This window comes from Seriola lalandi, unplaced genomic scaffold (genome assembly GCF_002814215.2).
Source record: "Seriola lalandi dorsalis isolate HSWRI2012SDOR001 ecotype SW California unplaced genomic scaffold, Sedor1 jcf7180002054901, whole genome shotgun sequence".
NCBI lineage: Eukaryota > Metazoa > Chordata > Actinopteri > Carangiformes > Carangidae > Seriola > Seriola lalandi.
Window position 1 is genome coordinate 585,747 of NW_019525453.1, and position 16,100 is coordinate 601,846.

A 16,100-nucleotide genomic window follows, 5' to 3' on the forward strand; every position below is an offset into this window, starting at 1 on the left:
GCCACCCATGGGTAATCAGTGTGCTCTCTCATTCCGTGGCACACGGAGACACATTGATCTGGCAGCACGCACTCATGCTCGTGGACGCACACCTACACACACACACACACGCACACACACCGGGGTTGTCTCTCACACACATAAACACTCACACATACATTGATCTGGCCCGCAGGTCAAGTTCAATAGGAACAGCTAAGCGGCCCCTTTTTTTTTTTTTTTCTTTACAGACTAGCTCTGCAGTATACTGCAAGGAGCTCTCACTCCTTGTCTCTCTTTCTCTCTCACACACACACATACACACCAACACATGCACGCTCTTTCCCTCTTATTCTTCTTTACACACACTGACTCTGGCACCTGAATCTGACAATAAAACTACATAAAATAAATGAGCCCACATATGGCTGCATGATGGAATGACATTCTCAGCTATCCATCACCTCTAAGTGTGACGCCTTCAGTACAACTGATTTAAAAAAAAAAAAAAAAAAAAAAAAAAAACTGATCTCATTGTTATAAGCCCAATTAAAGGTTAAAGGCTAATATTAGACCTAAATATTGTGGTTAATGTTGTACCGCTTCAGTCTGGATGAGGTTTTGCTCGTGGTTCCACTTGCATAACTCTAAAAGAAGCACTCTGGTTGAGCACACACAATCTGCTCCATTTTTGTACATATCAGACACAGAACACAACATCCATTTCTGTACAAATAAGTGCAAATTTTCCTGTGAGAGAGAAACGCACATATACTGTAAATACATGCATCGTACAACCAAAGAGACAGAGGGAAACATGCTCAGAAAGATAGATAAAATCACAGAAAAACACTCACAACACGCTGGAGACACATAAGCCAACATCTCAGTGAGCAAGAGCATGCTGGGATTGTTTGGGAGGGGGAATCCCACTTGACTGAAATCTTTCTTTTCCTCTCTGTGTGTAATTTTTTACTCTTTTATGATTCTGGAGTAATTTATCCCTCAGAGAGATAGACAGAGACAGACAGACGGACATACAGAGAGGGAGAGACAGTGGGAGCGGGAGAGAGAGGGAGAGAGAGAGAGAGAGTCCCACATTTGGCACTACACTTTGATTTAGTGAAGCAAATTTAATTTTGTTTGCTTTATGCAAAAAAGCGGCATGGGCCTCGACTTCTGTTGATTTCCACTGGAGGCAGAAACATCGCTAATGGGAGCTAGCGCCGTGCTCACCACAGCTACAGGGCTACGACACTAACTGAATTAGCCTCATGCATATATTAAATACAGACCTGCTACACAAATTAGCCTAGTGGTATGTAGCCTAGCACCTCACCAGTGAGGCTTTGAGATCTGAGCTGCAAATTAATTGGCTAGGTTGCCTCCAAGAGTAGCTCCTCTGTTTTTTCCTCCACCCTGAATTATGCTTTCCAATTGCCGAAGCATATTTGATATGCATGGAAAAAGGCGTGTAAAGCAGTGTTGCTTCACAAAAGCAATGTTTGCTTTCATTCCTACACTTTTGTGCATCTGCCACTCATAATGAGAGCAGGGGTTATGTCCCAGTATATGTGTAACTGCATGACCATATAGGCTAATAATACAGCTCTGAAATATATTAGATACAGTCCAACAGAAACATTTCCTGCTTTGACTCTGTGAGTTTGCTTGTTCATTACGAGTCACGCAAATTCCACATGCTGAGAGACACTGTAACGAACTTGTGCACATGTGTATCCCATGGTGACTACAGACAGGAAAACACTGGGCCGACCATACCTCATACCTTTTAATATCCTGAAAACTGTCACATCTAAGTAAAGGTACATTTACAGACGGTTACACGGGAGAACAAAAAAAAAAATCTTGATGAGGAAGAGGAAGACATCACATTTGTGTTTGTACGTTAGAGAGAGAACAAGTGAGCGAACAAGACAGAGATTAGTTTGATTACCACACTGAGAACAACCGTTATTGCTCCCTGAGGTCTCTCCCCTATCCATCTTGGTTCGATCCCTGGACATACACCTTGGCTCAGTTTCAGGACGGGATCTTTAAATGTAGTCGTGGATTAAGTCAAGCCTTACAACATCACTATTCAGTAGGACTCATTGTATAACACATTTTGACCTTGATGTTTGAAAGTTAAAGAGAGTTTTAGTAGCACCGTAATTAATTTCAGTCCAGGATATTTTAGCAGGCAATGAGGTGAAAAGCGATGTTGTAGTTTTCTTATGAATTCAGGAGAACGTGTCCTACTTTCTCCGGCTTTTGCATTCGTGCCTGCCTGGGAGTGTTGCATGTTGCAGTGGCGTGTGTGTGTGTGTGTGTGTGTGTGTGTGTGTGTGTGTGTGTGTGTGTGTGTGTGTGTGTTTGGAGCGGTGTTTAAAAAGGCGACACAAAAGTAAGAGGTCTATTCAATAGGCCTCCCTCTGCCCTGCCCCCTAGCTTGTAGGAGACATGGAGGACACGGTGTGATAGAGGAACAGCTGGGGTCTCTGGCAAAGGGACAGAGGAGCAAGCTGCCTTCAAAAAAAAAAAAAAAAAAAAAAAAAAAGCATGGTTGATGAAAACACACAACAAGTGACAAGGTAAGCACTTTACACAGGAAAAAATGTTGATGCTGAAGTGTTTTAGTTTAGAAAAGACATTTATACAGTATGTTGGATTATCTGAAATGAAAATCTAAAAAAGAGTCTGAGATCAAGTTTGTGTTTTTCATGACCAGTCATCAAATACACAAACCGCATCACTTTTTAATTATTCGGCTGAAGGAGGTGTTATATATAGCAAACTTGGATGAGCATTTCTTTATAAAATTCTTTGACCCATTTCACATCAATTTTAGCTTTTTATAGATGACATATAGATGGCACTGCGGATTTTTAAAAAACCTAATCCAGGTGTTTGGATGTCAAACAAAAAGTGGCATTCTAATGCAGAATAGAAACACCCAGAAATACATTACACACTACAGTAATCAAGACAACTGGGTGTAGGCCAGTGTTGTTGCATTTGAGTGAAGGACTCAAACTTGGACTTGGACTTGAGCATTGACAACATTTGGTCCAAGTTGGAGACTTGGACACAGACTTTTGTTCGTTTTTGTGCAGGTGCATGTTTATAAGTGCATTTTTTTCTGCTGTGTCACACACAGTAAATAAACTTGCTTTGAAATGGTGTCATTTGTGCTTAATGTTGACACTTCTAGGAAGCCCATCTAGGAAGTCAACTCAGACTCAACCTTGATGACTCGGACTCAGATTCATGTAATGGGGAGTTGACTCGGACTCCACTGGGAGTCTTCTTTGGTGACTCGGACTCGGACTCGGACTCGGACTCGAACACTGCAGCAACTCGAGACTCGACTGGGACTCGCAATTTAGTGAGTTGCCTAAAGAGTAAAATAAGAGTGTGTCAGGAATTGCTCTCTTGTATATTCCTACTTTAAAAGTAAAAATAATGGGGGGGACAGTGAAGTGTCACTCTCTAAAAAGGTGACCACGTGATTACCACTCCCTCTCCCTCTTTTTTCGCCCTCCTCCTCCTCCTCCTCCTCCTCTTCTTCCTCTCACCCTGACTGTCCCATCGCTGCATATTGCTCTGCATCGTTTTCTATTCATCTCCAAAACAGGAGAGCTCACCTTCGGCCCGCTGTTCTGATTTGTAATTGACCAATTTAGTAACTAGTGTTTGCACCTGTGAGTCATCAGTGCGGCCAATTGATCATGTTGCTTCAGCATTTTGAAGGACAATGCTGTCCCCATGAACATAAGAGAGTTTAGTTAGGAAGACTGTGCCAAATGTGCTGAATTGTGTGCGCTGTGTTTGAAAAAAAGGAAAGAGTAGAGTTGCCATCTAAGTGAGAAGCAGAAATTGTGCTTGTATTTTGGAGAACTGGTTTGGGACAGGGGTGTGAGGTTTTTGTCATTGTGTTTCAGGTTTGTTGTTAGCATAGAAGCAATTCAGATAAAAAATGTATCAAAGAACTAGTAAAAACAACAATACTCGTCTATTAAATACTGATGACTTGAGATATGTCTGTAATATTTCAGGGCACGTTGAAGTTTTTTTGCTTCGTTGGACGAGAAGTTTCACAAAACAACATGTCTGAACAATAAATATGAAGCTAAAGCCAGCAACTAGCTAGGTTATATTAGCATAAAAACATACAGAAACAGTTAGCCTTGCTCTTGCTCTGTCCAAAGGTAAAATCCACCGACCAGCACCTTTTATGTTCACCAATTAACACTTTATATCTCATTTACAGTATTTCATCTAAAAACCAAATTGTAAAAACAAGTTGTGGTTTTATGCCAGGGTAACTGTTTCCAGTCTTTGGCTAAGGTTAATTATAATTTCAGATCACAAAATAGTCCTCACCCCAGGACTGAAGTAATGTTTAAATAAATAGTTTGACATTTTGTGGAATATGCATTTGCCTTCTTGCCAAGAGCTAACTGTTTCCCCATTTCCAGTTTTTGTGCTGAACTAAGCTTACTGGCTGGTGCTGTAGCAATGGCAACAATCTTCTCATCTAACTCTCTGAAAGACAGGAACTTGGTGTGTTTCCCAAATTGTCAAACTATTCATTAAACATTATCAATTTCACTTCAGTCCTGTGAGAACTGTTTCTGCTCGGAAATCTGTCCCCAATAGTTAGAGGAAACAGATAACCATTTAAGAAAAATAAATAAATCTCTACACTGGTAGAATTAACTGATCAGAATATAGGTGTGCAACAGTTTTTTTCCCCCTGTTGTTGTCTGTCCATAGCTACACTGATCAGTATTGGTAATTGATACGCAGACCTGTGCTTGTTCAATCAATCCAAGCAGTGATATCTGTCCACCATTAGGGTGTGAAACAGTCAATCATGCATGTCAGCTCCCTGTCTATAAGACATTCTCGCCACTTTTATTGCTTTGCTGTGTGTATAGGCACAGACACAGACACAAAAATTAGTGTTTGTTTTCTCTCTCTTCTGCATGCACTCACACACACTCCACACCTCCTCAACACACATTTATGAGAGCTTTACTCACTCTGGTCATCTCCATCGAAGAGTCCAAATTTACTGCCTCAATTTCTTAACTGGAAACTGGAGTGTATATCCACATAGATACAACTAGATGTGTTTCTGCTGAAGGCCCATACAGCACTCATCCATATCGACTGCGCATGCACTGTAAGCCATTGTGTGTCCATTTGCATGGATAGCTGTGGATTTATCTGTACTGTAGGCCATAGTGCAGACTTGTGTATGGACGTGTATGGAGATTTACACCTGTTTTAACCCCAGGGTTAGCCATCAGTATTGATTACAACAGACTTAGCCAGATTTTAATCCCTGCTTGGCCCAAGACTATCGATCAGGGCGCTGAGCTTTCAAGTGGGTTTAACGACCTACCTGCCCCTCCTCCTGTCCCTCGCTCCCCAGTTTCAGATGTGCTCTTTTTCTAATTGGGAAGGAGAGGGAAAGGTTTGTTATTACTCCCGAAAGCAGAAGTGACGTGAGGTGTTAAGCTTGGACCCACACACTCCTCTTCCAACACACTCCTTTTTCAACACCAAACCATTACGGTAGGATGTGACAGCATGCTGCCCGTAAAATATGACTGCACTCATGCTTCTCCTATCTGGAGTTTGTGTAGGACATTATAAAGCAGGAGACGAGATGAATCTGTGCACCTTGACAGCAATGTCACAGTAAAAATACCTGCTGGTGAATTATGACCACTCACCTAGAAGTAGGAGCGTCCCCTTACGTCTTTATGGGTCCTCTGAAGACAGTTATATGGGACAACATGGGAAGTCTTATAGGAGCCATGGTGCCTTGGGACTTAGGGAGTGTTGTGAATTTATAGTTCCACAGAATGGTCACCTCTCTGATTGGTCCAGCACAGTAATGCTGGAAATTGAAAACCTGGGTTTTAGAAGTATTTGAGTATGTGTTTGTGTGCACGTTTGCTTGCCAGCTCTATGCAGAAATATGAATTTGAGTGCATTTCTGCTTGTGGAAACATTTGTCACTGTGCGTGTGCGAGTGTATGCGAATGTGTGTGTGTGTGTGTGCATGCGTGCATGTGTGTGTGTGCGCGCGTGTGTGTATGTGTGTATGTGTGTATGTGTGTGTGTGTGCGCGCATGTGTGTATGTGTGTATGTGTGTGTATGTGTGTGTATGTGTGTGTATGTGTGTGTATGTGTGTGTGTGTGTGTGTGTGTGTGTGTGTGAGGGTTGGTTACTGGGTTTGCCGTTTCTCCTCCATTTGTCCTCCTACAGGCAGAGCAGGCGAAGGGGAAATAAATTGGAGAAAGAGAATAAATCAATGCTAAACTGAGCGCCAGTGAGACCTCCTAACCCTGGCACTGTCACACACACACACACACACACACACACACACAATATGAAACGTGTCCAGTGAAAATGATGTATAGTCTTTGTATCTATAGAAACTCGATCTATCTATAGAACTCACACGTAGAGGCCAAGAGGAAAGAGGAAAAGGAGCTGGTTTGGTGGGCACTTTCTGCACTGGCGTGTATTGCACAGGATGTTCAAACCTGGAGAGGGAGACCTCATCACACTCCACCACTTCAGTTCTTGAGCTTCCTGACACCTGGACCATTTACAGTGTACATACTTCAACTATGACTACCGCTTCAACTTCAGTTTTCAGCCTCTACACATCAGCTGATGCTTCAACTAACGGCCATTCAACGGTTGTCACTTCTCACATACCAACTGACACTTCAACTCCTCACAGTGCGCTCGCACTACCTCAGCTTCAACTGACATTGCAACTGCTTTCATCACTTACTCTTTAAATGACAGTTCAACTGTTTTCATCTTTCACACCTCAACTGACAGTTCACAGCTAAATTAATACAATTTCAAACACTTTCGGCTCTTAGCACTTCAAAAGACACGTCCAACTCTTTCAGTGCTTTAACTTCAACTGTTTTAAGAGCTTGAACTTAAAGTGCAACTCCCATTCAACATCTCAGATGCGAACAATTAACATTTTGGCCCATTAATAGCAATCGCACCTGCAATTTTCAGCGTAAGCAAGCACACTTAGCTGTTTTCTAGTATGTCTCGAACAGCTCCATTTCTCTGTAACACATACACAGAAACAAACACACCACACTTGCTTATCATACTGGAGGAAATCAGTGCATCAGTCTGCTCGTGAAGGAACAAGCTGGATGTATTTTCTGACTGCAAAACCAAACGACAGAGCAACAAAACGGGACATCCTGACATCACTGCTGTTTTTTGTTTTGTGTTTTTTTACAGACGCAGAACTGCACTGTTGCGAGCTGAGGCTGCACGGTTCAGGCTACAGATGGAGCCAAGAACTGGCGGTTGGGGGGCAGAGGGAGTGTATAGATTGGGATTATGGGGGTGCACTGGGGAAAGGCTCTTCAGTGTGTTTTCTATTCAACCTAAGTCCTCTAAGACCTCCTCATCTCTTCTGAGCGCAGCAAGCTGAGATCTGATCTAATGCTGAGTGCCACATGTGAGAGTGTGTGAGAGAGACACAGCACTTTGATGAGAGCCTGCTGGGGATGTGAGTGTGTATGGGTAATGAACAAGTGTGTGCGTGTATGCTTGTGTGCTTATGTTTAGGGGTAATGAAGGAGTCCAGGGTTTATATATTTCTGTGTATGCCCCGTGTCTGTGCACTCTTCGTCATCCCTGAAGGGTTGTTTGGGGTATTCTGTGCAGGTTTTGGTCAGGGGGGAGGTGGGTTCTCGGGGTCTTGCATTCAGATGTAATTAGCCCAGACAATGGCCTGGTTAAAGCTGGAATCCTCCAAGCCCCCTCTCTCTTTGATTGTGTGGGCCAGCTGTGGAGGAATGGCCATTATCTCCCTGTGTCCGGCAGCATAAAGAAGCCCCCCCTGCCCTAGTTACCCCTGCGTTAGGGTTCCCACAGGGGGAGGGACGTGGGTCGGTCACACACTGGTCTGGAGAAAGTGAAAGCAACCAGAATACTGGTTTGCTTGCAAACATTCACCCAGATAAATGGCTTCACCTCGCACTTGAACCACTCTTTCTCAAACTAATGTAGGAGAGCAGGTGGCACTATTTACACAAGAGCAAAAAAGTGGCTTTTCACATCTGGATTTGAAGAGTGCTGGCCTTCAATACAATTTTAGTGCTGCCCTTCTACATCATAAAATATCTCTTCCAATCTACATGTAAATAGCCATGGGTGCCTTTATTCTATAGGTGTTTCCAAGTGTGTGTGTGTGTTTGTTTTTGTTCTCGCTGTGTGCCTTTCAATCATAAATATCTCATAGAGAGTTCTGCTGGCACACAGGGACACTTAGGCCCATTAGACTTGCGAAGAAATTGAATCTTTACAGCACTGGGGCCATATAATTACTGTTAATTTAACGCTCAGATTCTCCATCATTAACTCTCACTCTTGAATACAGAACGAGTTACAGGGAAACAGAGACAGTATGTGCGTGGAAACCGCTGCCTGTGTTGACAGCATACCCAGCCCTTTGACTGAATTAACAGCGACCTCTTCCTCTTGTAAGAACAGGACCCGCATCGTTTATGCGTTATTAAGTCCTGTAATTGGGCAGCCAGTAGTTTGCATATTAGTCTATTAGGGTAATATGTTTTGCCTCTCTTAACACACGGCTTGCCAGAGCCCCTGGCGACACATTTGGTAATTCTCAGAATTACACCCTAATCATAAGCCAGTGTTCTTTCAATCTCTATATTTCAATGTGCGTCACTTTATGTCTACGCATCTTCAGCTTAATAAGATTTATTGATTAACCTACCACTTCCTATATGTTATTGTATTGTAGCATGCTCTCTAATAAACCATTGTTTTAATGGATTTGTAACTATGCCTTTAAATTTGCTAAATGTTTTCACGTATTTCCATTGGTGCCCGTGATGTTGCATCCCAACCCTGTTTGAAGGTGAAACTTGCATATTTTTTGTCCTTCGAGGTTCCTTTAACCTCTTAATAGCTGCTAGGTTTTACAGCCGGTGTCCCACTTTGAGCCAATAAAATCACATCTCCTAAATACCAGTAGTTTGCCAAAGTAGGTCCAGGGACCCCCCCAGGGGTCTAAAAGGGTTTCAGAGGGGCTCAACAGAATGAGGATTAATTTCATTTCAATATCATTGCATTCATTTAAAGATAGAAGCGGCAGATAGCACAAAACTAGTGCTTTGATCAATTTTCATGAACTAACAGAGAGGACAAAATGGTATAATCAGAGTTTCTAAGTCAACACCTCTACGGTTCAGTGTTGCAGTGATGGAAGACGCACTCAGATGCTTTAATTAAGAAAAAAGGAGCTAATAATAAGACAATGTAAAACAAATCTGCAATACAAGTAAAAGTCCTGCGTTCAAAGCACAAAAGTGTTATCATTAACATTAGTATTGTTAGCAACAAAAAGTATTCATTATTCAGAATGAGTTGTTTATATTGATGGGTTATTATTACAGATGCATTAACAAGCAGCATTTTAATGTTGCTGGTCCTGGTGGGTTGTTTGATCAAAACAATTCATTGTAACTTATCAGTTGCTCATATATTATATTATATTAACAGCATGAAGTGGAGTTAAAATGTTTGGCTCTGAAATGTAGTGTAGAGTTGAACAAAAAAAAAGATAACACTCAAGTAAAGAATCTCAGTATCTCAGCTACAACTTACTTTCCACCACTGCTGTGTTGTATTGGGACATATTCATGAACTGGTTGTCATGGGAAATTTGGGAAACACTTGTTAGTCATGACTGATTTTGTGCATTGAAAGGTAGAGATAACTTTTTCCTCATCAAACTATTGAAATTCAAAGCCTGTTCGTAGGAGGTTTTGGGAAACCAAGCCTCGCGTGCCACTGTAGGTGCATCCATCTCAAAGTTTACCCAACAAGCAGGTGGAAGGGGGCACCGTGGGCGCAGAGCAGGCTGAAGGATCCAATTCTTGCAGCCTCCTCTCTTTGGCCCCGAGCTGCCCTCTCCGCTCGCCCCCCATTATTTGTCCCGACGGCCGAGCGCGCGGCCCCAATGAATCCTTTGGAACGGAACGAAAAGAAGGAGCGAATTGCAGCTGTGACGTGGGCGTTGTTGTTCCATTCACCGCGTTCGCCATGGCAACGGGGCAGAGGCCCTGGAAGCACGCGGCCCCTCTCTCGAGACGGCGTCCTGAGGGCAGAGAGGCAGCTGGAAGTTTCTCCTCACGATCACTGCTCACTGTTTCATGGCGCAAAATATCCAAACTATTCCACGTTAAACGCATGAAAACCGGATCAAACCAACGCTTAGCACTTTTGAGAATTTGGACCCTGAAAGTTATACGGTCACTACATCGATAAATGTGCCAATCCTGTGTATCTTATGCAACTTTTACGCATAGTTTTGACGCACGAAACCGATAGATGTGACCCACTGACCCAGATCAAGGTTCATAAACTACTTTCAAACATAAAGAAAAACGCTTTTTTTTCCTTTTTCTTAAAGCTGATCTTGTTGTCTTTTCTGTGTTTACACTCGGCAGCCAGATTTCTCCCTCCACTTTGTACTCTTGCATGCTGCAGGACTGCTAGTATTGTTGGGCAGAGTGATTGGGGTTTCTGTACAATCTCCCGTGACCAATGAGCGGGGTGCTGTCAGGGGTAACCACATCTGTCAACCGTTCTTGGCCAATAAAGAGCGGAGCGAGGCGGACCACAGGTGCGCGCCTCTGCGTCCCCTTGGCACAGCGCCCGGGAGATGCTGGAGAGAGACGCCTTGCTGCCCCGTGGCGCAAAAGAGTTACTGTCAAAGGCAGCCTCCTTTTAACTCCAGCTATCACTCTGGCTCCGATAGTTATGGCGACCGCAACGTCCAACCACTACAGCGTCCTCACCACCCCCAGCAGCGCGCCGCCGCCGCACTCGGAGTCCGGGAGCATGCAGCAGGCGGCAGCGTACAGGGACGCGCACACCCTGCTCCAGAACGACTATAGCACGTTACCGGGCGGTGGACATCCGCTCAGCCACGCGCACCAGTGGATAACGGCGCTGTCTCACGGTGACAGCGGGGCGCCCTGGCCATCTAGTCCCCTCGGAGAACAGGACGTGAAGCCCGTACTGCACGACAGTGACCGAGAAGAGCTGCAGAACTCCAGCAGTCTGCAGCAACAGCAGCAGCAGCAGCAGCAGCAGCAACAGCGACACCCTCACCTAGCGCACCAGCAGGCGCATCACGACGCCAGAGCATGGCGAACCAGCACAGCTACCACGCACATCCCCGGTATGGCGACATCTGAGGGCCAGAGCCTGGTGTATTCCCAGTCCGGTTTCGGTCTGATGCCGGGGGGAGAGCAAGGGGGGATGCACCACCACCCCCTGCGGGATGAGGACCACCACAGCCACAGCCCGCACCTCAGTGAACACGGAGGCGGCCCTGGGGCCCACCAGCAGTCTCTCTCACACCACCAGCACGGGGGCCATCAGGACCAGTCAGACGAGGACACACCGACCTCCGACGAGTTGGAGCAGTTCGCCAAGCAGTTTAAACAGCGGCGCATCAAGCTGGGCTTCACCCAGGCGGATGTGGGACTGGCTCTTGGGACGCTGTATGGAAACGTCTTTTCTCAGACCACCATTTGCAGGTTCGAGGCTCTTCAACTCAGCTTCAAAAACATGTGTAAACTCAAGCCCTTGTTGAACAAGTGGCTGGAGGAGGCGGACTCCACCTCGGGGAGCCCCACTAGCCTGGATAAAATCGCGGCACAGGGAAGAAAAAGAAAAAAGAGGACCTCCATCGAGGTGGGCGTCAAAGGGGCTCTGGAGAGCCATTTTCTCAAATGTCCAAAACCAGGAGCAGCGGAGATCAACTCCCTAGCGGACAGCCTGCAGCTGGAGAAGGAGGTGGTGAGGGTTTGGTTTTGTAACCGGCGGCAGAAAGAGAAGAGGATGACACCCGCGGGGGGACAGATACCAGGAGGAGAGGACATGTACGGGGACACCCCTCCTCACCACGGTGGACAAACTCCTGTGCAGTGACCTCAGTCCGTTATCCTGAGCAAAACACGGACCCCTCACGGAGGTATAATTCCTTCCTTGTTTGTTTGATTCTCTGTGCTGGACCGCTCGGAACTGGACCTCAGCCAGTTTAAATGTTTGACCCACGGACACACACAGTGGGGATATACAGTGGCACTCAAGCACTAAAAATACGCATAGCAGAGAGCCGTATGGAGAGCTTTCATGCCGCGGAACTGCCGAGCATATTGGGATACGGCTGGTGTGTGCTAACCAAAAAACACGTCCGACATTGATACAAAATGCTTTTCTAAACCTTCTACCAAGGCGCCAGTGTGTCATTATGTCATGTGTCATTAAAGAAAGGCAAAAGTGTGATGTGGACACGAGGTGTCCGCAGGGGGAACATCTAAAAACAAGCTTCGGGCATGATGTTAAGTCGCAGTCAGTGTGGGTAAATAAACGCCATCTTTCCATCATAACAAAAGCAACAGGGGTTCTTCGAAGCTTGGGGCAAGAGAGGGCTGAAATGGCCTGCTGTACACCTGCTGTACAATGTTAAAAATAAAAGCCAATACCAGCCTATTATTATTATTATTATTATTATTTTTATTATTATTATTATTATTATTATTGTTATTATGTGCTATTTGATCAATTTAAATTTAATCTGATATATTGACTGTCTAGTGTCAAATGCACTCAGTATTTATATATAAATATACAATAAATTGAAAATTTCTCTTGCTTGCTAAAACTTCTTACATTACAGTCCTTCCCAAATAATAACAATAATGCTAATAATTATGCTAATAATGGTAACGATAATAATAATGATGATAATAATAATAATAATAATAATAATGATGATGATAATGATAATAATGTTTCCATAGAGACTGGGTATTGGTTGACTTTAATGCTTTTCTTTCTGTGCAGACATTTCTGGGCGCCTGTTTACAGTGTTTTGCTGTTTATTATGTTATTTCTGTACTTTTCCAAAATGCTGTGACGAGAAAGACCGAGACTGTCCGGCTGGAACACTCAAAGCAATCCAGCCCATTTTGCCTTCCTTTCCTAAGAAGAAAAAAAAACCCACAAAAACAAAACAAAAACAAAAAAAACAACAAAAAAAACAAAACAAAAAAACTGAATATATCTTGGTACCAGCTCTGGCCGCAGTGGCTATACTACTAATGTATGACTCATTCATTCACTGAGAAGACTATTTGTGGGATGTATCTCCATTCGTTTTTGTATGGCTTCGTTTGTTTGTTTGTTTGTATGTTTGTTTGTTTGTTTGTTTGTTTGTTTGTTTGTTCCGTTCTCTCTGTCAGTCTGTGCCAAAGCACAAACACAGACACGTGTTCTTGTGCCACTTTAATCCTGTGACTAATAACCTGATCTGATGGTGAGGGTTGTGAGGGAAAATCCACCAGTAGTTGGAGATTTATTCTCTGACTGAAATTTTAAGAAAAATATATTAATTCAGAAACACAAATCCAACTGAAGGGTGTAGGTGGATGAGGAGAAAATATAATATTTGAGCAGATCCATAATATAAATTTTAGAGGATTTCCATGAGGCGTTTTGCATTTGAAAAACTTTCTGAATAGGCCCAGTGAACAATGTCAAACCAAACGCTCCACTTCCTTTTTTAATCCTTCGCCAATCAATCAAAATTAAACATAGCAATATTTTTACGTAATTTTTACGCATTTTCCGTATTGAAGAATATATTACATAATAATTTGATTTAAATAAGGCCTGAGATTCCTCTAATGCAAAAAGACTATTGTAAGTCTGACTACATCACTTTAATCCTTCAGCTGAATTTGAGTTTCTGAGGTGGAAAGAAAAAAAAAAAATCAACAAAACCAAAACAAAATAGCATTGACCTGAAATCTGTGATCAAACGAAGAGGGAAAAAAGAAATCAACGATTGCACAATTTCTATATGCTTTTTGTCATTAAATCGTATTTGTTTTCTACAACACTGCAGTCTTTGCACGTTTATTGAGCTTCAGGAAAAGTCGCAACTCTGGCAACAAGCTTGTTCTTTTTTCTTTTTTTTTTCACTCCTCCTTGTGCGCGAGCTTGCATTGTAATTATGAATTTTATCAATCCGTCTCGGTTGCTTCAAATTGTCCTTCAGCTGTTTCGCTTAAGTGTTTACTACCGCTGATGTGCACTGATATTGTTGTGTGGGCAGATAATCCGTGAAGATGCTCAGACAGCCAGTCAATGGATGGCCTAAAATTGAAATACATAGCATTAATTAATATTTTCATCGGGCTAAATATGAAAACTAATTGACAGTAATGACGAGACGTAATTTAGAATATCAAAACAATTAAAGCCTTTGTGTTTGTGAACATGCCTGTGAGTGAACGCTGGCTGAAACACAAGCAGAGAAATAGGCTACAGGTGTAGGACAGAGGGTGGTTCAATATAAATCAGATTTATATATAATCTGGCCTATTGCCTTTATTATACATAATAAAAATAATTCTAAACATGTCCTATGAATCATTTTAATATCTTAGGAAATATTTGAATAATTGTAGAAATGCTAAATATTTGTGCATGCACATAAAACACCGAAAAATTGGTGTTGAAATAATCACAAGTTTTCTATTTAGAAAGCTGAGAAGCCTGTGAGCGCAGTGTAAATCCAAACACTCAACTTCACTCTTGTTTCAGACGTTGCTGAGGATTGTGCTGCGGAACGATTTCCGGTCTCATTTCACCTGTCAGATTCAGGGTTTCTTCTTCCTCAGCACATCTCTGTCCTTCTTCTTCTCCACCTCATGTCTAATGTTGCTTATCATCTGCTTGAGCTCATCAGTGGCCAAGTCAGGAACAGTGCGCTGACGCCACCTAGTGGATGTTAGGAGGTTCAAAGTGGGCTCTGGATGGATGGAGGGTAATTGCTTGATGAACAGTGAGTGTTGATGCAGTCATAGATTTTTTTTTTTTTTTTTGATGAGACACTGCTTTTTTTCTTAATTATACTTTATAACTGGACCATAGCTACACTGAGTCAGCTGCATTTTTTTCCTAGGGTTTCAGAGAGTTTCTCAACTTAATAACTGACACATTTTTAGACTGATTCTAGTATTTGGAGACCCAGTATTTGTCCCTCAAGATCCTGAGTTTCTCCACCGGGATAGAGAGATAAAGCACTTTTTTTGTTACACATCTGAAATTTCCAACTAATGCCCTTGAAAGTTTCCTGCGAAGAAAGATGTAATCTGGCACCAATCAAAGGGAAAATGGAGACCAAGTTCAAAGATTCAGAATTGCATTTGGAGTTTAGTTAGTTGTGTTGAATTTAGAGAGGAATTTTCTTCACTCCATGTGAATAAAATTTTGCAGCAAATATAATTGAAAAGCAAAGCCATCTCTGAAAAATTCAAATAAATAAAAAGATTCAAAGACTAAAAATTTGGCCAGGGCCCTTCTTATAATTTAATTTATTTATTCTTATCTGCGGCACCTTTATCTCAAGTCAGGACAATCATCTCAAGTCCATTTCATTTATATTTCAAATCACATATCACAAATTTATTTAATGAAAATTTATGAATAAATGAAATTCCAATCAGAATGCATGAATGAAAATTTTCCATCTTGATGTTTTTAATTCATTTTCAGTCAGCCGCTACACAACTGGAGAGAAATCTGGCAATGAAAGGCTTCAGCCTCTTTGTCTGTTTACAACCGTGTCATTTCATAGTTTCATCTCACCTATTAATATCCAGGCTTTTATGTTGAAATCTGAGCCAGTGGGTGCAGTTTTGGGGCAAAAAGAGAGTGATTTGAGAAAGAAAAAAAAGAAAGAAGCGTGCATATTTGTGTGTGTGTGTGTGTGTGTGTGTGTGTGTGTGTGTGTGTGTGTGTGTGTTAAGCCAGGTCTAAACCCAGCTCTCTGGAGGGCCGTGTTGCTTGGATTCTGTCCTATCAGCAGGCGACCATCTGCCCTCCTCCTGGCCCTCACGCTCCTACAGGCATCCTCTGCATTATTCATATTTTTACACACACACACACAGGCACATTCACTCCTCTCTGCACACAACATCCCACCTCACACATCGTGCA

At 42.8% G+C, this 16,100-nt stretch overlaps 1 protein-coding gene across 1 annotated transcript; it reads left to right on the top strand.

Moving 5' to 3' along the window:
* Window positions 1-10,625: 10,625 nt before the first annotated feature.
* pou3f2a (POU class 3 homeobox 2a) lies at window positions 10,626-14,445 on the top strand. The gene has a single exon (XM_023430031.2). It carries the CDS (start codon window positions 10,626-10,628, stop codon window positions 12,018-12,020), a length of 1,395 nt encoding a protein of 464 aa, XP_023285799.1. The 3' UTR covers window positions 12,021-14,445.
* Window positions 14,446-16,100: the final 1,655 nt, after the last annotated feature.

Excerpts from the sequence above, each read along its gene's own strand:
- pou3f2a (XM_023430031.2), top strand. The coding sequence starts at position 10,626 with ATGAGCGGGGTGCTGTCAGGGGTAACCACATCTGTCAACCGTTCTTGG.